General features: G+C 45.6%; 1 protein-coding gene across 1 annotated transcript in view; it reads left to right on the top strand.

Moving 5' to 3' along the window:
* NDUFB5 (NADH:ubiquinone oxidoreductase subunit B5) overlaps positions 1-19595 on the top strand; it is a 72028-nt gene extending 52433 nt beyond the window's left edge. Inside the window, exon 6 of the mRNA XM_085635391.1 lies at positions 19385-19595. Within this exon, the coding sequence (XP_085491517.1) occupies positions 19385-19505 (121 nt within the window). The 3' untranslated portion in view covers positions 19506-19595. The remainder of the gene's footprint in view (positions 1-19384) is intronic.
* Positions 19596-22483: the final 2888 nt, after the last annotated feature.

The raw sequence follows: 22483 nt of genomic DNA, 5'->3' as shown, positions 1-22483 counted from the left end.
AACTGTGCAAGGCGATGCCTTTCCCCTGCTTGGAGGAAGAAAATTGACTCCCTCCAGATGCCTCTAACTGATGTATATGTTCTACCCAAAACCTATTATTGTGAGACCCAAATGCATAACATGAAAAAGAGAAATGGTCTTACTCATTCACAGAACTTTGGTTCTTCGTGGATAAGAGACAGTACCTACGGACACTACATTTCGAAGTGTGTTAAGCTGCTCCGAAACGTTCATTGGGAATATATAAGATGGAACCAAGCTTGGAAGCACGGATTTAGAACATTCTGATACAAAGCGCTTTCCCCACCCCACCCTCCGGTTAGGTTAATCCAGCTTTATTGAGCTTTTTGATTGTCCCTCTAGTATCTCTAAATCGTACAAATCCGAAACGGAGCCCCACATTGGAGTCCTGTTGGGGTACCTTGATCCCTTCCAATGAGGGCTACCCAAGAGCTCTACTAAAGACAGAAGAATCTAGTGCAAGATGTGCTGATCTACTGGGTGGTAGGATTCTGGCTGACCTTGCAGTGTTTTTGAGAATTCTGGATCAAGTATGTCCTTTAGAGAGTGAATACTAACTTTAGAACGAAGCAGTAGGCTACTGTAATGACCTCCGCCTCTTTATTAAACACGGTGTCAAGATTAATTTTCTCACATTTCTAAATGATCTTTTATATACCTCCTAGTAGAGCACGGTGATGGCGTCCTTTGATGCTTGTGCTGGGTATCTCCATTCTTAGATCGGAGCCCAGGAGACAGCGCAGCTGTCTGGTTGCGAAAGACCTCTTGGCTACTTGCTGAAAGCTTACCTAGGAATGCATTCCACCCGCTGCTTACCATTTGTTTTGCCTTTTGTCATCCACATTTGCTTACTTTGTTAGCTGGCTTTAATTCTGCCCATCCAGCTTGGGTTTGCACCTCCTTGGAGCATAGCCTGTTTACCACTGCTCTGATTGGCTCCTTGTATTCATCCTTGAGCGGTTTGCTTTCCTTCCAGGAACTAGTGCTTTCGTTTTTTTGTGAAGCACTCCGTGAGAGAGTGCATGAGTTTTATCTCTCGCCCTTATATTCTTCTCTACCCTCCCGCGCCATGTGATTCTGTGCAACCCCTGCACTCCACGTCGCTGTGTGCTTCTGTGCATCCCCACCCACATCTGTATTTCTTTGTCGCCCGTCTAGTTCTCAGCCCGCCGCCTCCACGCTCCATATACCCCCCCCCATTTAGTCTGTGTTTTTCTCTACACCCTCTCCTTGCGTCAGTCCTTTCCCCAGCCACACTGCACAGAAAATGTTATTTTAAAAACAAAAATAAGTGCTTTTGTTTTACTTTTTTTTTAAAACTACAGATTGTCGTGATGATACGGCCACTACTGCCAAGTCATTTTGCATTAGCAGTGTCTGTAGTTCCTGGAGATGAGACCTATTGGCTTTGCCAATGCTTGTTGGTTGTTATTTAATAGTCTCCCAGTTCTTCTATCGGCTGTTCTCGTGCTCCCCTCCCTCTTCCTACCCCTCAGACTCAGTCTCTCCCCCTCTGTTGCCCCTTCTCTCTCCCTCACACAACTTCTGCCCCGCCTGCTGCCTCTGTTCTGCTCACCACTGTAATGGCACTTGCCCTGCTCAGACGGCTATCTAACTTGTGTGCCGAGGACCCCAACTAGACATTATTTCAACTGGAGGTGGAGGCGAGGCTAGTGGAGCAGCCCCGTCTCCTGCCTCCAGTGTCACCTGCTCCCATCCCCTCCCCCTGGGCTGCGTTTCCAGAGGTGAGTCTGGATGCGAAGGGCGCTACTGGCCTCACTTAGATCTCGCCAGATCTCTCACCACGCCTCTCACCTCCCGCACCTTATCGGCCCACCAGCCCTCCTATTACCCGACCATGCTCCTCTGACCTCCGGTAAGGGGGCACCAATCCCGCTGTCAACCTTATCACACCCGACGGCCGGTGGATCGATGGTTTGTAGTGTCGAACATCCACCCACTGGCAGAGAACAGACCTTTCACCCTTACTGCGCGAAGGCACCCTCGCAGGCGTCCCCTCACTGACATTACTTTGACCCTCACTGGTTTCAAAGTCCCTCTCCCCCCACTGACATTGGAGCCATGCTCACGGACTTCACTTCTGCCCTTCGAAAAACGTTTCCCGCCCTAACCGACGTCATTGTCTGCATCATTGTCACTCTAACCTCCTCGTTGGTGTCGTCGTAATCCTCAGTGGCTGCATTAATATTCACCCAAACCGACATAATAAAATCACACTTGCTGACAACAAGTAACCGCAAACCCCAAAGTCATCCTTGACTCCCTCAGGGACTTTATACTCACCCTTACTGGCCTCCTAATAACCCTCCGGGCCACCATAGCAGCCTTGTTAGAACTGTAGTGTTCTTACTGATTTCAAAGTCAACCACGCTGGTATCCTAGCAACCCCCAGTGACACAAGGTCACCCTGGCTGGCATCCTAATTACTCTTAATAACTTCACACTCAATGTTTTTTTTGTCAACATCACCCGTGCTAGGATCATAACCTCACTCAGTGGCATCATATCACCTCCCCTACATCAGAGGCACCTTCCCTTGCATCATAGCCCCTCTCACATGTATCGTGATCTCCCTCGGTTGCATCAAAGTAAGTCTCAATGACATCATAGTCCCCCTTACCGGCGGCATCATCATAACCCTCCGTGATATCAGTCACCCTTACTGGAAGCAACGCTCAGTGATATTACAGTCACCCTTCCCGGCATCATAATATCCCTCAGTGTTATCATAGTCACTCTTACTGGCATTATAATAACCCTCAATGCCATCATAGCTACCCTTGCTCACTTTAAATTGTTAGGTCTTTTTTTTTTTTTTTGGGTTTGTATTGTAGGAATATTGTGATTGCACTACTGAGCATTTCCTGATATGGACATTTATCAAACTGTAATACATTGAACTTTAGATTTATTTAATTTTTCGTTTTCCTTTTCAATATTTCGAAATATGTATTTATATATGATATTATTGTATGCTGATTAAGTCTATGAACTCTCAATGAAAAAAAATATATTTTTAAAAAAATAGCTACCCTTGTTGGCATCATAATAAGCCTCAATTATATCACACTCGCCTTACTGACATCATAATAACCCTCAGTGACATCATAGTCACCCTTACTGGCATTATAACAATCCTCAATGACCTCATACTCACCCTTACTGGCATTATAACAATCCTCAATGACATCATAGCTACCCTTGCTGGCATAATAACCCTCCGTGACCTCACAGTAACCCTTACTACCATTATAATTACTCTCAGTAACATCACAGTAACCCTACTGGCATTATAATAATCCTAAAGTGACGTCATAGCTATCCTTACTGGCATCACAATAACCCTCAATGATATTATAATCACCTTTGCTGACACCATCTTAACCCTATGACATGAAAGACACACTTATTGCTTTCTTGATGATCCTCAGTAAAATCATATTTATAGTCAGTCTCGGTGATATATCCAATCAGTGCCTCTTGTACCCACATCTCTCCCTTTTGGCACAATGCCACTTCTTCATAGATGTCAGTGCTAGCGCCTAGAGGTCCACGAGCACTGTGCAAGTCCGTTTTACTATCTAAAGTCAGACCAAGACTGCAGAAGTAAGAGTAAGCCACAGCCACAAGCGCGCTGCTCTGCCAGTATGTGCAGATCGGGGACTTCAGCTGCTCCGCTTTACAGGGGGCTCTCTGCCACTCCTGCTGCTTAATCTAGGGAGTCTATTGAAGTATAGATAACACCACCAGTACCCATGTTTTATGATGTCAATCTACTTTTACTCCCCTGAAAATGCTCCTGCCAGGGATGAAAATGACAAAATGCGCTTTTTAAACTTTCAGCCATGCAGCAAACAGCTGCGCTGCTGTGCAGTGTGGCAAACAAATCACTCCCAAAGCCAATAGGACTCATTGTTTTTGCCAGTGCTTGTTGGCCTTTATTTGCTGAAAATGTTTTCTGCTGATGGCCGGGCTAGCCTCGTCTGAAGCACAGCGATGGTTAGGCTGAGATGTGTTAAAGTGATTATGTGCTCTAGCTTAAGGACACCACCAAGACGAAATCCGCAAAACGGGCTATTGCTGTCAACCCACTATCGCTTAGGATGGCGTGTCATTACTTCGACCGCAGTTACTCTATATACCTTCATGTCCACCTACCACGTCTACAACCCCCTTGCATTAGAATTCTCATTCCTTACGCTGAACCTTAAAATATCCTTGACTTTAAGACCATCCCTTTCATCCAAACCCTAAACCAAACCTCCCGTCTAATGCTATTAATTGGCCGTACCCCTAAGAATTGGTACTGAACAGCAACCATCTATTTGCACTTTATTTTGTGGGTTCACGTGCTGTGCCTGCTCTGACAGCAGTGTTGGACGCAGGGTATTCAAACTCATTTTCTTCTCTAAGCTTTTATTTCGGTTTCAAGAATGGGTTAAATGACTCGTTATCTCATTCCCTCAAATAGAATATTTAATAATATCCATTCATTTAAAAAATAAACCCAGATCAAATGTTAAATAATGTAGTAATTAAACTAATATATAAGGAAACCTAAGAAATGTTAAATACTTAATCAGGTTAATACTTTTTACATTTAAAAAAGTGAACCGTAACATATGTAAACTCTATAGCGATTATATTAAAAGGGAGGAATCCTTCCCCTTCATTAGTTTCCGTTTTAAGTTATTTTCTGCAATCACATTAATGTACGTAGGATTTAATTTAATATTATAAAGTGAAGCTAGCTCTTGGAAGTGATTTCATTAGTTTGCTTTTCAATTAATAATTCTTATTTTTTAATGGCATCCTTTTTAATTATTTAAGTTTTAAACCCCCTATTTACTTACTTTTTGAAAAGCGCGCCCAATGGTTGAAGTTGTGGTAGCTTGCATAATCAAATTGAAAATAGTGGCACAGTTTGAAACTTTAGGGTAGAAGTGAGAGAGCCGGGGGGGGGGTGCGGTAGGCAAGAGCACAGAGCCTAGAAGCAGCAAACCTAAATATTTGTCAGAATTCCTAGTAGGAAGAGACATCACTGCTCATAAAATCTCCTGAACATCGACCGAGTGGGCCCTGTTGAGCGCGCGTGGGGTATTGCAGGTTTATTAGATACTCTCTGCACCAATGGCCGCTTTGATTACTTTAAAAACCTGCAAAAGAAGCAACCGGAGGCTCATTCTATAGACCGTGTATCCTGCAACAACCTTTGCCAGCATCTGTCTTTTCTTTATCTGCAAGTTTTTCACTACAAGCTTGTTGTGGCAGCCGATAACGTGACGTCATCTGTTGTCGCCAGCTTCTGAGTGAGAGGATGGAGGTGCATTTTGATATACTAGTCCTAGTGTAACATGTTTAACGAGGTTTATCTCCTGATGTACTCCGCTCGGTCCCAACATAGCGGGTCCTGTTAGACTAACCCCTCCCAGCGCGGACAATTGTAAAATAGTTCATTGAATCACAAATTACCCTAAGGGGTTGACTTTCCAGAAGCAAAAAACATTGAATGCGCCCTACAAACGCTTGTCTTGTCAGACCTCCAAACTGTGGGACCGCTCTCTTGGAAGTCTCTGGCTTAACACCAGCCTGGCCTCCTTCCACAACCACTTGCAAAACTCACCCACCGGGAATGCTGTGTTGCAATTTCTGTTTTTATGTGAAGTGTTTCATTGCCCTTTCGAATGGGCCTTAGTGCCCATAGGGTCCCTCTCTCCTCTATTCTAATGTGCCTTTCACCTTGGGCGGACAGGGTAAGCGTGTAATTCTCCTATGGCAGTGATCCTTCTCTGAAGCTGTGATATATGCCGCCATCCCTTCACAGTACACCATCTACAGCATTCCCAAAGGCTCATCCCTCAGTCCAATCCTCTTCAACATCTACATAACACCACTTGCAGACATAGTCAGATCGTTCCACACCAACATCCTCTCCTTCGCCAATGACACCCAGCTTGTCCTCTGTCAGCGGACCCCACCTCGACAAAGACCAACTTCCACAACTATTTAAAGAACGTCTTAGTCTGGATGAAGAACAACTGCCTGAAGCTCAACACGGACAAAACTGAAGTTCTGATCTTCAGCAGACGCACTGCCCTCTGGAATGACTCCTGGTAGCCAGCAGAACTCAGACCTCTCCTCATTCCGAAAGACCACACCTGCAACCTTGGCATCATCCTGGACAGTGAACTCTCCATGAAATGTCCGGTCAACGCGGTCTCCTCAGCTGGCTTCCACACACTCTGCAAAGTCTTCGTGGCTCTCCATCAGTACTAGGAAAACTTTGACACAGGCCCTCAGCACCAGCCGGCTGGACTACGGCAACACACTCTATGCAGGCACCGCCAAACTCATGAAAAGACTCCAGACGATTCAGATCGCAGGTGCCCGACTATTCCTCGACCTCCCCAAGAGGACCCACAAATAACACCTAAAGGACCTCAACTGGCTCCCTGTCCAGAAGAGATGCCAATTCAAGCTTTTGACTAACGCCTACAAAGACCTCTACGACAAAGGACCTGCCTACATAAACCATCGCCTGCATTTCCACTGACCTCCCAGCAACCTCTGCTCGGCACACCTTGCCCTCGCACAGATACCATGCATCTGCTGCTCTGGAGGACGCGCTTCCTCCCATCTTGCCTCCAAGTCCTGGAACGCCCTCCTTCTCTGCACCTCACCCTCGCTGAGCCACTTCAGGAAGGGGCTCCAGACCTGGTTCTTCCACTGATACCTGCAGCACAGCGCCTGCAATTAATATGACCTGTGACAGATTTCGGGTGCACAGCCAGGACAACCTTGAGCGCTGGTGGCACCTCACGCCTGTTTGAGAGGCCCTTACCCCCAAGTGCGGGGGTGAAGGGGCGACTACGGTACCCTGTTACCTGACTTGGAACACCCGCTATCGAGCACTTGTGAGCCATCAGTTCTTTCTATCATCGACGGACACAAAGGATCCTGGCACCTCTCTTGGAAGCCTTGGCATCGAAGGATCACCTCACCAGGGGTGCCCTGAGAATGGCTCTACCCAGTGCAGGTTTTGAGTCATGAGTCGGCGACCCTCATGATGGTCATGCGAGGAGCCCTGAGCAGTGTCTTGAAGCAGGATGTATCCCTTTGAGATGTTTTTAAAGCATTTCGTGCCACATAAACTCTACTGACAGGGCAGCCCTCCCCTTCCGGTTTACCGACATAGACTGTTTTTTAGGTCAAACCTGGGCAGGGTATGCGCTGCTCTGCGGCATGCTGCATTGGAGTATGGAATAGAAGCCCCGCCCACTCTCCACCCATATTTGTCATTGGCTTGTGTCATTGTCCTTCGTAAATGCTGGCTTCTGATTCGTTATTAGGCTTATTAGTCCCTCCTTAGTACCGCCTTGTCTTCATTTGTAAACTAGCCCTTTAACTTCTGCTGTTACACTGTACGTCTGTTTTTGTCTGTAAGCACTATTTTCTTTGAGTTTTCTGAGTTTCTCCTACTGCAGGCACGACATGCTTTCCTACAACATTCAGTGCGCCTTGTGTGCTTTCATTTTCCGAGCAGCCTGTGCAATGGCGGCTGCTTCTCTAAATAGGTCTCTCATTTCCTCCAATTCCTCCAAATTTCCTGCCCATGTCTTCCAAAGACATGGAGCCCTATCAGCCAAGGTAAAATCCGGTTCCCCTGAGGATCCACTAAAACTTGACCTTTTTAGGAAATTTCATGATTGCCTCCTCTCGGAAGGCCGAGAGCTGATTAACAGGTCATTATCGGTCACAGGGATCCTGGAAGCACGCCAAAGTAATCCCCCTGCTAAAGAAACCTACACTGGATGCATCTCTGCCTGAAAATGACCGCCCAATATCTTTGCTCCCATACCTTCCCAAAATCATGGAGTCTCGTGTCAGTCGCATCCTAACACAATACTTAGAAGCTAATCAGATCCTTGAACAGTCCCAAAACACCTTTCGCTCCAAACATAGCACGGAATCAGCGCTACTGGCAGTCACAGAGCAGATGCGGTCTGCTATGGACGAGGGCAGAACCTTGGCACTGATCCTGCTGGACCTCAGTGCGGCCTTCGACACGATCTCCCACAGGATCTTGCTGTACCGACTTGAGGAGATCGGGGTCACTGGGAAGGCCTTGGCCTGGTTATAATCCTTCCTGACCGATCAGTCCTTCCAGGTCTCCGCTCCTCCCTACACTTCCAACGTCCATTCTCTAGGCTGTGGTGTCCCTCAGGGGTCTGCCCCACTCTATTCAACATTTATGTCCGCCCTCTAACCATGCTGGCTCAAGCCCGAAACATGGCTATGGCATCGTATGCAGATGATTCCCAAATGGTACTTAACTTCTCCAGCAATACTAAACTAGACCAGGCGAAATTCCAAGGTGACCTTGGAGCCATTTCTGGATGGATGACAAATAACTACTTACAACTGAACTCCACAAAATCAGAAGTGCTTTTGGTTGGTCGAGATACCCACCTTTGGGGGAATGAATGGTGGCCTAAAGCCCTAGGCACTCCTCCCCAGCCAAAACGTATGGTTAAGAATCTGGGAGTGTTGATGGACAGTGCCCTCTCATTCGAACCGCAAGCTAAGGCTTTGGCAGGTACCTGTTTTGGTCTCCTACGGGGCTTAAAACCCATCCTGAGGCTATTTGATGCACCCACGCGACAGACAATTGTTCAATCCACCGTGATATCATGTCTGGACCATTGCAATGAACTACTACTGGGTGCTAACAAAGCTGTGATGAGAAGGCTTGGATGGGCACAGAATGCAGCTGCTCGCACGCTCTTTGCACTACCTAAACACCGTCATGCCGCTGACCTCCTCAGACGGCTCCATTGGCTACCTATAGAACAGAGAGTTCACTTGAAGTCTTTATGTACCACACATAAAATCCTGCATGGCCTAGGTCCACAAATTCTAACCAGTCTTTGCTCGGTGTACACCCCGGCTTGGCCCCTGCGCTCATCGGACCTACACCTGGCCTATGTCCCGCGTGTGCGCAGGTCCAGAGCCGGGGGGAGCTCATTCAGGGCACTGGCCCCCTCCCCCTCCCCCTCTGAAATACCATCCCTCCTGCTGCCCGTGGAATGCAGGACCACTGTGCGTTCAGGAAGCTGATCAAGACATGGCTTTTTTCCAATCTTGAGTCTACTCCCTCTCTGCCCTCCTCTATTCAGGCTTAGTGCTGGGGCGCCCCGATGCGGGGGCAGCCATGCGCTGTACAAATACTCATAACATGAGTTTGAGCTATTGGCATTGTAAATGACCATGCCTTTTATTTGTGTTAATTAGCAAAGCAGATAAATAAACGGCATTGTCATCTACAACGCAAATGCGAGACCTATTGCATTGCTAATGCTTGTTTTTTTCTGGTCCTGACCTTCAATGCAGTCCTACACAACGATCCAGTACTGGTCAACTGGGTGACGTGCTCGTTATTACATGGGATACTGTATATCGGAACACACCCACAGGCATACATTAACCCCCAATAAACCTGAAATAATACCATGGGCTCATACCAGCTGTAACCCAAACAAACACACGTATACATGCGAATAGAACTGATTTAGGCTGGAGACATCTGGTTTTGTAAGCAAAAAATGACTTTATTTTGGCTGTCTGGCGCCTGAAATTGTCTCTATTTCAATAGAAGTCTATCTCCCACTTTCCTCGTCTAAAACGTTGGCATGTAAACACGCTATTAAACTAAGTTAATTGTGTACAGTAAAAGTACTTAAGACGTAGTCGCGTTTCTCTGAGACATCGTACCGACGATTTACTGCCAAAGAATATGGACACTTAATTGGGCATTGTTGTTAAATCGATCCATCTTTCGCCCCCAATACCACACGGGTTTTTTTCCTACGGGGAAAAAAGTAACCAAACTCGACTAATGATTGCCCTACGGCCTCGGTTTGCCAACGGCTAGTTTGCTGTGCTGGCCGAGCTCCAGGAGATGGCGCTGTTGCGACAGAGTGATTTCCGCTCTGTGCACATCTACTGCTTGGACGGGTAGAGGATTTGAATGGTCAGAAGAGAGGCTATTCAGAGGTCCAAGGGGGCGAGTGAATGGCTGCAATATAAGAACAGAACGGCGTTTAATAGATCAGCACTGCAGTCTTCACGTTGCTGGCGGCGCTGACAATTTGCCAGAGGCGGGGAAAAAAATCGAAATTTCTCAAACGACTGGCGGCCGAGTGGGTAGTCATCCCCATTTAGAACGTAGTGCTCACTCGGGCAATGAGCTCAAAGTCCTTCCTTGCGGCCCCTACATTTCGGGAAAGTCACTTGGGTGCCAAGTTTGACCCCCGGTGTGTGATCTGGCGCGCAGGGGCATTCACAGGTACAGGCGCCAAGCACAGGGTCTTTTGGGTGAAGTGAAGCCTGCTCTTTTTGGTCTTGGACTTTTTATATTGTCGCAGAGTGCAACAAAAGACATTGTAAAGGGAGGGCTAACAACCCTGATTTACTTTAGCCAAAGATGGCTCACAAACCAGGCAAATTAAATGCCTATTAATTAGCAGGTCTTGTCAGCTTCCTAAAACGAACATGCCGAAAAAACACACCCAGTTTCGCTACAGCATGCCTGTTAAAATGCGCAAAGGCTCCATGCTCCAGTCCACATATTTTTGTCCTTGAAAACGTGAAGACAGTAAAATGCAAATACATTAGAGTTGCATAAAAGCTATTTTGTGACACAAATTGCCTTTTCCTATATCGCACATTTGTTAATGCTGCAAATCGTGTCGGGAGTGCTTGAACTGGTATTTATCTCCTTCCGAGGGGCTTTTGTGCCTCCTGGAAGCCGGAGGATCAGGATCGGTTCCAGGATTTGGGATCTGGGTGAGTGTGATTCTCATGGTCTCCCAGGCGTCTGAGAACTGGGTCCAGGCATGCTGGGTTGTCTTGTACGGATGTGAGCATACTGAAAGGTTCTGGCTACTAGTTTAGACTGTATCTCTAGAGGTTTAAACCTATGTGCATGATCATTTCTGCCCTCTCCACCTCGCCCTCTTTTCTGTGCCACATTCCTCGCTCCTGACCACCTCCTCCTTTCTCTCCGCTCCACCCTGCGGTCTCACTCACCTCACCCTCTACTTCCTTACACCTCACTCTCTTCACGCCATCCTACTCTCTTGCCACCTGCGCTCGTGCTTCTTCACTTCACCCTCCTGTTTCTCTCTCCTCACCCTCCTCTCTCCACCTTCCCCTACTTGGGAAACGGCCTTTACTCCGAAGTTTTTACTTCGTGTTACATTTGAGACACATTTTTTTTACATCGTAAAGACTGTTTGCACGCAAGTCTTTACAACGCAAGACAAAACCATGCATTTGAGACTAATTAAAAAAGGGAGTTTTGCAGGGTCTCCCCCCCCCCACATTTTTTTTTTTAATTGTTCAAATAGTGCCATACCTGTCAACGACAAAGGCAATTAATTAAATATATTAAGAGTTTTAATGTATAATTTTTTAACAGTAGGTAGCAGCGTTAGACTGTGACAGGATTTTTCAGAAACAGTAAGCGTGGTAAAAGTATGCGTTGTAGTGGAATGCGTGGTGAAGGTGTTTATGTAATGTGTAAAGATGCCGCAGGGGAAACTACATTTTGCAGCGTATCGTGAGGTAGTATTTTATCATGTTGTCAATTTTTACATTTTAAGGCTGTCTGGAGAAAGGCTTTACCTCATTAGTACCAGTTTAAAACTCAAGTACAGCAATAAGCAGACGAAAGGTGACTTGTATGCCTTTGCGAAGGGCCTTCCACAGTGCAGCAACACGTGACCGCGGTGTTAGTGACATTTGATCTGTTTAAGATGGCTGTGTGTTCAAATGTGCAAATTATGCAGCAGATGATGGATTCTGTGGCAAATCCATGTTTGTGTGTAAAATGCTTCAGCGACAGAATTCCTGTGGCCCTGACTATAATCCATTTCTAACTATTTATGTGACAAAATGAGAGAATTTGTTGGGAGAGAATAAATGCACAGTCACCGGTGTCCCAACATGGCGTGTCTGTCCTTCAAGAGCCTTCTAATTCTATTACTGAGCTCTGCCTTCAGTGAGCACCTCGGGAGATTGAGAGTAGGCAGGACAGGGGCAGCACATGTTGGCAGTGCTGAGTGCAATTGTTGCCAGTGCTTTTCTTTGTACAATAAACATTTGCACTGCTCCATCTTATTCTGTATCAGTATTGTGTTAGTGAAACTTTACACACCTTTTCACTTGAGTCAAAACGTTGCCATTGGCAGCGTTTAAAAAAAAATTACTATCATGCCATAAGCAGGGCCACTGGAACTATGCAATTCTGCAATAGCTGGATATTCCGCATGATTATGGATTTGCCTAGTTTGTCCAACAATCCATCAGTTGCTGCATAATTTGCAGACGTTAACCAAAAAATTTGTAGCTTAAACGGATCAAAAGTTCCTAAAAAAGCAGTGACCTGTTGCTGTCCATTGGAAGGCACTTCGCAAAGTTTGGCTAATCACCTTTCAGTTGCCTATAGCTATATTTTTGTGTCAAACTGGTACTAAAGAGGTGTAAGCTTTGCCAAGACAGTATTAAAGTAAAATAAAAACATAATGAAGTAATACTAACAGAAAATTTGTTGCATTACCCAGCGTAATATACCTTTTATTGCCACATAATTTGGCCAATCATGCTGCATAATTTCGTTTGCCCTGGCCGCATACTTCCAGTGGCCCCGGCCATAAGTTATGAATACCGTCACAGTAGAAATAAAATAAACCACAACTAAGATGTATATCCTGCTTGTATGCGCATTTTCACTCACTTTTCTTGAAATGGCAAAATCCTTCACACAGTTTTTGTCAGGAAACTTATCTCTTAATTACTGTCTCAGCTTGTGGTCTCAATATAGTGGGGTGTCTCGGGTACGCCTTCTATTTGCACTTGCATAGTAATAACAATCACCCCCCCTTGTTATTTTTTTCATTAAGTAAAAGAACAAAGAATTGTTTTCTACTTGTGAATGGGTCTTGGGTGGGCCGTGCCCAACTGCCCCACTCTAGAACCGGGCTTCTGGAGAATGCATTATTGAAAGCCTGTATGGGGCATGGCTGGAAGGGCTGTTTTGAGGGCTTGACACACAGCTAGGCATTACGTTTCAGAACAGATATTTGTGCTGTGATGTATGTAGCTCCCTGCTGCCCTGGATGGAATGAATGCAGCCTAAAGGCTGTCGGGTAAGTCACTATATAGTACTCTTGTTGTTGCTTTCCTTGCGTACACACTGCACCTAGTTACTATTTGCAGTTTACAAGAGCTAGAGAACAACCCCCTAGCAGGTCACAGGACCGAGTTAATGACTCATTAGGGTGCCGCTTGCGCGGTGTGTGAATTGCTGCTCTGCTCACTCGTGGACGCATTGGGGGCTAGTACTGCTGCGGAGCATCTTCATTAGCATATCCTGAGACCTGGGAGCACATCGGCTCGGTCACCTCGGCAGGGGGAGAGCCTGGACTACAATCTGCCGTGGGAGCGGGACTGCGAGGTCCAGAAGTGCTAGCGCCGTCCACCGCGCGCACCTGGTTCCTCTTCCCGCCCCCTTCTCCCTCCGACCTGCTTGACAACCTTCATAACTCCTCGCGGCCCCCGCTGGCGCGGGTGCCGCTCGCGCTGTGTGTGAATTGCTGCTCTGCTCACTCGTGGACGCATTGGGGGCTAGTACTGCTGCGGAGCATCTTCATTAGCATATCCTGAGACCTGGGAGCACATCGGCTCGGTCACCTCGGCAGGGGGAGAGCCTGGACTACAATCTGCCGTGGGAGCGGGACTGCGAGGTCCAGAAGTGCTAGCGCCGTCCACCGCGCGCACCTGGTTCCTCTTCCCGCCCCCTTCTCTCCTCCTCTATTTCAACCACGCCTGGAACGCGTACGCGGGACGCGCGCGGACGAAGAAGCGGGCGAAGACCGGGCCAAGAGCGGGCCCGTTTGTGCCCGTTTGTGCCCGTTTGTGCCCGGTAGTGACCGGACCGGGCTACCCCCCTGTACCCCCCTGAATCCTCCTGCTGCCTGATTTCCTGTGGATCATGGTCGGACGCGAAACCAGGAGCAAATCCCTGTTGGCTGGAGGATCACAATCTGCCGCAGGAGGTATGGAGAAGTTTCTTACTAGGGCTAACAATATTATTGACAAAGAAATTGTCACACTGGAGAAACGATTGTCCAAGGAACTAATGTCTTTCAAACGTTCCAGTATGGGCCCTTTTGCTAATGCTAAAACCCCTGAAAGACCTACTGACTGCTTGCCTGTGGTGGATGCCCAACTTTTACTTTCCGATTCTGCCCCCCAGCTAAGTGTAGACTCTGTTGTTATATCTAATCCCTCCATCGTCATTGCTGATTCTAGCCATGTCTCCGATTGTGCAAATGTTTCTCTTACCTCTGTAAATGATGGAAATTCTACCCTTCTTACAACTCAGGGGGGAATAGAAGGGGCTATTAAGAAACGGAAGAGTCAGTATTACAATAAAGGTAAAAATAACGGGAGGGCATCTAAAACAGCTAGAATAGATGGAGTATCTGCATTGTTGAATTCCGAAGGTGGAGGGAGTTTACCTAGTAACGATATCTCCATGGATAAAATTGCAACCCTACTAAAATCGATTATTTTTCCTTTAGAGGCCAAACTAGATAGGCTTGATTTTAGAATGTCTAATATAGAGAAATCAACCGCTATACTTTTAGCTAACTCCTCCAAGCCTAATAGTTCTGGTCTCCCTCCTAGCATGCCTGCCCCCCAAATTATCCCTCCTACTACTGTGCCCCAAATTCCTGTTTCAACGTCCACAAGCATCGAACATGATCCCCAAGTTCCTAGCTCTGTTAGCCTAGTTGCCTCTCAGAATATCCAAGCCCCCCCCCCAGGTTCGCATATCCCACCCGCACTTTTGTCTATCGATACCCAAGGGCCCCCACCCGAAGACCTCAAAATTCCAAGAACTAGACGGCCTGACCTACCACCGGAGGCCAACCGGTTCATGGTAATTCTGGCAGGAGCACCTCCATTAGATAGGGGTGAAACTGAAACTTTTAACTCCCTTAAAAACCAAGTCATAAAATGGCTTAATTGGAACCGACCCTTACCGGCACACCTGCACAATGAAGTCATCATGGTGAGGAGGGTACCATGGATTGGTAAAACCCCTAAATCCATTAAGGGAGACTATCACTGTCAGTTTTAGAGACCCACGTACTGTGTCTTACATATGTGCGGGTGTTAATAGGTCATTAGATTCCACTATCCAGACTCTCCCTGTCTCCTTTTTCTTCCCCCCACCCATTAACCCCATGTACTATGATGAAAGCAATGAATGGACTAGGGTTGAACGTAGGGGAAGGCCTTTTCGCCCAAGTTACCCCAGATTGCCCCCATTTCAGCCCCCGCAGATCACCTTCTGGGATTATAATCGATATAGTTGTCTCGATGGGCTAGAGGGAGTCGACTGACTACCCAGTGCTTCCACCACTGCTCCCCCTCTACCCATCGAGACTAATCCTGCCGATAGCGGGGCTACTGTGGAGTATTATACCTTACCAGTAACGGTTGGCAAAATAACTTCTGATCTACTCGATCTGACCCCCTTAACTCTCGATAAACCAACTGAAGTCCACCTTTCACCACTCGATGAGGCTATTGCTGATAGGGGATGTACAATGATTTCTCCCTTGGAAGAGATATCTACCCCAAGTGATCAAGGGTATTCCATGGTGAGCTGGAATATAGCTGGCTGGCGTCAGAGAGCTTCGGCTCTAGGGTGGAGGGAACTTATCCTTGGGTTTGATATTCTATGTTTACAGGAAACATGGTCCACTTTAGACATTCATTTTGATGGTTTTGTTTCTTATAACTGTGTTGCCCAGGAATCTGCTATGGGGAGGGCTAAAGGGGGTCTGCTTGTTCTTATATCAGTTGATCTCCCGATAACTGTAGGTTCGTATTCTACTGTTGGCACACATTCACAAATCCTGGAATTACAATCCAAAAAGGGTAGGAACACTTTACTGATCAATCATTACAATAACACATTTGATCCGACCAGCACCCTGGTTGTGGACGAACTGGAAGCCTTCCTAAATAAAATCTGTAATAAATCCCACACATCTTATGACATCATATGGGGAGGGGATTTTAATATCAGAACGTGCCTGCACTCTCAAACCCTAGTTTGTGGGTTTGATGGGGATTCGGGGGAGCACATTTTCAACACACCCCATATGGGACTTCCCTTAATGGTCTTCTGTTAAAATTTGATTTAGTTATTCACCAACCAGCTCTTGATAAAAAGGGCAACATTGTTCCAACGTTCAAAGGGAGGGATACTGAGTCGGTTATTGACCATTTGTTGATTTCAACCCATTTGATGCCATTCTGCACAGTGCCAATAATTAAGGACTATTGTCTGAGCGATCATAATGCCCTAACTATGTCTATTCTTATCTGGGGCCCCAGAATTACGCCTACAGGCAGGGCTGTTGACAATATTGTCCCAAGTAGGCCTAATGGAACCCGGATAAAGTGGTGCACAGAAAAATCAGAAAAACTACATAGTGCAGTTGTGGTAGGTGGTTCCAGGCAGATATTTCGCTGTCTGGAAGTCAATGCCCTCCCTAAGGGTATTATAGCGGATTTTGAGGATCTAGGCACTATTATTAATAGAATTTTTACTAACAATAAGATGAATTCTAGACGGGATAAGGTTGGCTGGTTCGACCAAGCCTGTACAACAGCGCTAAAAACCCTTAAGCAAGCACTATCCAATCTTCCAAGAGACAGGGAAGTGATTAATACCTTGCGATCCAATTATAACATTGAACTTAAACGCAGGAAAAACGAACTCCGGGAACAAGCCTGGGACAATCTGGATTGTGCCGCAGCTCTCCGGGATTGTAAATTGTTTTGGAGTACGATTAATGCCCCATTCCTCCAGAAAGAAGATTTCCCAGTACTTACCGCATTAGTAAGCGAAGATAGCTGGGTCCGATATTTTTCAGGAATATTTGACCCCCCTGAGGAGTCTTATGATAAAATCTGTATGAATCCCCAGCTGACCCCGCAGACTTTGGGAATCACCATCAGAGAAGTAGTCACGGCAATTAATTCTAGTAAAGGAGGTAAAGCCCCGGGACCTGACGGGGTCCCGATAGATCTTTACAAACATGATCTGGCCCTTTGGAGCCCCCTATTGACCCAGGTCTTTAATGCTGCCACTGATCTCTCCACCCCGGCAACCTGGAGTGAATCCGTTATTATCCCGATTTATAAGAAGGGAGATAGAGGGGAGGCCAAAAACTACCGTCCCGTCTCCCTTTTAGACTCCTCCCTTAAAATCATGAGCCGGGTACTACTACTACGCCTGGAGGAGTGGGCGACCAATAACAATATCCTGGCACAATCCCAATATGGCTTTAGAAAGGGTTTGGGGACCATTGACCAGTGCATTAACCTCAACCTTTTAATAGGTAAATATACCAAGGTCAAATCGGGCTCCTTATTTCTTTGCTTTGCGGACCTCTCTAGTGCCTTCGACCTGGTGAACCATTCCCTGTTATGGACAACCCTTCTCGATATGGGAGCTCCCTCAGCCATTATCCATTTCTTAGCTAGGTTATATTCCAACCTTACCACTCAGATACGATATGGACCAGCAGGAGAGTGTACGAGAAAGATTATGGTAAAATCAGGCATTAGGCAGGGGTGCGTATTGGCCCCCTTGCTTTTCTCCCTTTTTATTAATTCTATGGAACAAGAATTAAAACAGGTCCAAGCAGATGCACCACAAGCAGGTGGCCTACCAATTCCAGTGTTGTTATATGCGGACGACACCGTTTTATTATCTAGAACCCCAATCGGCCTACAGCGGCTAATGAACTGTTTTTATGATTTTATCCAGGGCAAGAAACTCAAAATTAACAATTCTAAAACATTCATTATGGTCTGTGGCAAAAAGGTGAATCACCCCAAGTCTTTCTATTTTAAAGATAACAGAATTGAGGTTGTAGATAACTTCTGTTATCTGGGCATTACTTTTAACAGTCGGGGCTCATGGACACCTGAACACATTAACATAAAAGCCAGGTTGGGGAAGGCTACACTAGGTGTCTTCCGATTTGCCAACAAACTGGGCAGCCGACGGATTCCAGCAATGCTAAATATTTATAGACACAGATGTTCATCAATAGCACTTTATGGTTCAGGGGTATGGGGGTACGGATGTAACGAAGACTTACAAATTCTGGAAAATTTGTTTTTGAAACGGCTACTTTGTTTACCCTCATCGGCATCTAACTACCTGGTCCACGAGGAACTAAGGTTGGACCATATAGCCGATTTAATCGAATTGAGACCCCTCCTGGTATGGAGGTCTATTTGGCTGAAGGACGAAACAAGTTTCACAAAGAGCATTATCAAAGATTGTCTGTCTTTGGATAATTTCAAGAATATACCATGGATAAAGTATGTGACCACTACTTTTAGAGAACTCTTTGATTTGGATGTACGCAAAGATCCCGAGATTGTAACCACTTTATCCAAAAAGGAGGTGAAAGAGGAATTTATGAGGGTAAAATTCGTTAAACGGAAAGCAGACACAAGTAACTACTCAACCCATGCTTTCTATTCCTCCAATGCAAACGAGGGTCCTGGTTTGCCTATCTATCTCAAAATAATCTACAGGCAATCTCACCAATTCGTCCTATCCAGACTTAGACTTGGTATTGTCCACAACCTTGTGGCCTTTCCAAAAATGAAATATTATACAACATCTGCCTGTCCATGTGATGAACTAACCAAGCAAAGTACCCTTCATTTTATGTTAATCTGCCCCCTTTATAAAGCCCTACGTATTGTTTACTTGAAACCGTTATTTAAAAAATATTCCGTGTCTTCTACTTCAAATGCCATGAAATTGTTATTTTCACTTGCTAGCCCGGATTTGTGTTTTTTTATAGCAACTTTTATCCTGAAATCTGTTGCTGCAAGAAAAAGTATGGTTTTTTAGCTTTTTTTTTTTTTTTTTTTTTGTACTGCTGACTTCTGTATGCCCTGAAAACAACCCATGATGATATGTACTTTCCCTGTGTAATGTCACATGTATGATTTTATCTGTGTACTTTTATGACGTTTTTTAAACTGTCGAATAAAGTTTATGACTCTGACTCTGACTCATTAGCAGTACATTTGTAAGGTTTCTAAATCCACTTATAAAACCATTTGATATAACAGCAATTCATATTGGTTATTCAAACGAATTTGCAGAATTGTGAGCTGAAGTCAACTTATTTGGTTGAATTCAATTCTGTTTTTCCTTTTCCTGCAGGTTGACCCAGTTGGAGGCCCGCCGACTGATGCGCCAAAGAGGGGACGGGCCCTGGTATCAGTATGAAACTTTGGATAAGAACCTTATCGATCAATCCTCAAAAGCCTACTCAGATGCTTGAGACCAGTCACAATAAATTCTCATCTACTGTACAGAATCAGTTGTGTGTTGTATAATAAACTATTTTGGCGGCTTCCAAGCCCAACAAGTATTGCATTTCCGCGTGTCAGTTTTTGGAGGAACTACAAACAATTATGTCAACACCCTACATTTTGTTAAGTTTAATTGAATTCACGACTCTCACAAACAAACAATTCTTGGGTCAAGTATGACATTGGCGCAACCTATTTTGCTGACAATATTAGGCTGATATTGGCTTCTAGCTTTTCAGACTCTTACAACAGAATCTATTTTGAGGTTTTTAAAAAGTGTAATGTTCCACTCAGCCTCTGTTTCTAAAAGCTTCAAACACATGCAATGTATGAAGGGCATTTTCTGTGACAACAAAAACTACAACAATATAATCACAAGATGTTTGCTGTACTCTGATTCCTGCAATAGTTTTTAGTTGTCACAGGAGAAGAGGGGGAGCGGGCAGGGGGAAAGGAGAATATGGAAAAGGACAAGGAGGCTTTATGGTGGCAAGAGTAGAAATTGTGTAAACGAGAAATGGGAGGTGGCGGAGATGATTGGGAGCAGCAGATGGGGAAGATAGAGAAGGAAAGTTTGGAAGAGGATCTAGCGGAGAAGGCTGAGTAGGCAAAGGAGCTTGAGAGAAAGCAGAACATAGGGGAGATGGAAGATGGAATGAAAGATAGAATGGAGATTGAGGAGGTGGGTGGGTAGGAGGAGGGTAGATCAATGGAGGACTATATAAAGAGGATGGAACTGCAGGTGGAGAGGTGAGAACAGAAGATGAGGCGGTGAAAAAGGAGTTGCAAATGATTGGGAGTGGGAAGAGTTGACGGGAGAGAGGAAGGTAGATGAGAAAAGTACCTACACAGGAAGAGGACAACATAGGGATAAGATGGCTGAGATATAAAGCAGGGAGCGATGAAGATGCAAAGAAGAGGAGGATATTGTGGAAATGGAGGAGTAGAAAAAGATGGATGTCGACTACCACGAAGGAGACCACGTGGACCGCAGGAATCCACTCAATACTGTGGTCATAGTCTGAAGATGTCACACCACTAGAGATAAGGACCAATAAGGAAGAGAATTTTATGAAACAAGTGGTTTGATAGAAGATGTTAGGGAAAGTATATTCAATACATGGACCAGTTTGTGGTTGGTCTTTTACGCACAGGCAGTGCCAGATTGTTTCATTTAGACACTGCATATGCCACTAAGGTACATGCATGATAACTCATTGCAGTTGTGAAGACATGGGCATCAAGTCATGGATTCTTTAGTTTTGTATTGCTTATCATGCCTCAACATTTCTCTTTACTCTAGTAAGGATATACAGAGCTTTCCAGAGTAATAATCAACAGTTACAAAACTCCTAAACTCAATTGTCCTTTCCCTTACTTATGTAGTTACCAGTTTATTCCTACTATCTTGAGAATGGATTCCTTAGATGAGTTCAAAAATCACAAACCAACTCCCAGCTATAATTATTCTTTAGGTGTCCTAGAGAAACCTTCACCCAAAACTCCTAGGTACACACCAATCTGCTGATTTTTAGTTAAGATACAATTGGCGTCGCCATATGATACAAAACACTCCTAGAGGTCTTCTGTAGGCACAGAACTGCACACAATAAAGCAGTGGCCCACCAGCAGTGCAACGTCTCTGTCTAGCCCTAAGGCAGCTGGACCCGAGAACTCCAACTACAGCTCTCATTAGCTTTAGATCAGCAGACAACAACCCTAGAGCAGAGTTCTTAAAGGTTTGATTACAAAAAAAAAAATGGTAGCCAAAAGCCCGTTCACAGACCTCACAACAGTAGAGGCAACCAGATCTGTGAACGATTTAGGGGCTGATTTAGAGTTTGATGGACAGAGTAGCATCTGTTGGGATGGAGGAGGATATAAAGGCCGCTATCCAGATGGTGCTCTGTCAAATTTAGCGATCACTGCCGCCCCAATATTCAGCTCTATACTTTGAAAGGAACCTCCTTCACAGCGGCTCCTTTCAAGGTAAAAAAAAGTTTGGTGGACTGCAGCCGTCCGTTTTAATGGCCATTCGCCAAACATGTAACTTTTGGTTTTTTTCTTTTTCTGAACAATGAACTCCCTTAATGGGAGTTTGTTTCAGAAAAACAAGAAACTAATGACCCTCATATCTTGGGAGTTTCCCCCCCATGGGAGGAGGGGGGGTCGTTATTGTTTTTTTTTCCTTTTCATTCCCTCACTAGGGGTGGGTGAAGAATCTCGCTCCGCCGGTTTTTTGCCCACACATTTGAAGCGGAGTTCTTTCCTCTTGTGCAACTCACCAACGTGAGATAAATCGTGCGCTAGACCTCCTCCCGGCGAGATTTCTCAGTGCGGGTGGCCACGACCGCTCGTGTTGGGAAATCTGCTGCTTGCTTTCAGGTAGCTGGCACACCAGCAGAAGATCTATATAAGCGGCAGTAACAAGCAGCGCGACGCATAGTGACGTTCGTGCTTATATACAGCGCATGCTAAACTACCGGCGCTAAAAATCAGTGCGAGCAGCCGACTTACCACACTCCGCTGCCTGCAGAATTCTATTCCATGGGGCGCTGCAGTGTGTTTTCGGCACTTCGCAGACGTCTGCGGAGCAGAACTCTGCAAGCTCCTCCCAGGCCTACTCACCACCAGGTTTTTGTTGGTGGTGCCTGAACAGAAAAAAATAAATCACATCCCATCTACTCTAAATAGAGCAGGTGGTAAAATAGCTTTACTCCAGCCCTCCAATCCGTCAGGCCATCTGTGTAAGTTTTCTGTAAATGGAGCTAATGGGGGGGCTCTGCCAACAAAAGCCTCGTGTTCCACCTGTTTGTCAATGAGGCAAGCAGATCAAGAGTGTAGTGGAGAGGGTACTCGGTCATATTTGCGACTCAAAATCCGACCCTTAGTAGTGAGCTAAAAGGAATCCTTCTCGTGATCTTTGTACTCCAAGTGAATAGTTAGT

The sequence above is a fragment of the Triturus cristatus genome, chromosome 11 (assembly GCF_964204655.1).
Source record: "Triturus cristatus chromosome 11, aTriCri1.1, whole genome shotgun sequence".
Lineage (NCBI taxonomy): Eukaryota > Metazoa > Chordata > Amphibia > Caudata > Salamandridae > Triturus > Triturus cristatus.
This window is presented reverse-complemented; position numbering and strand designations above follow the sequence as displayed.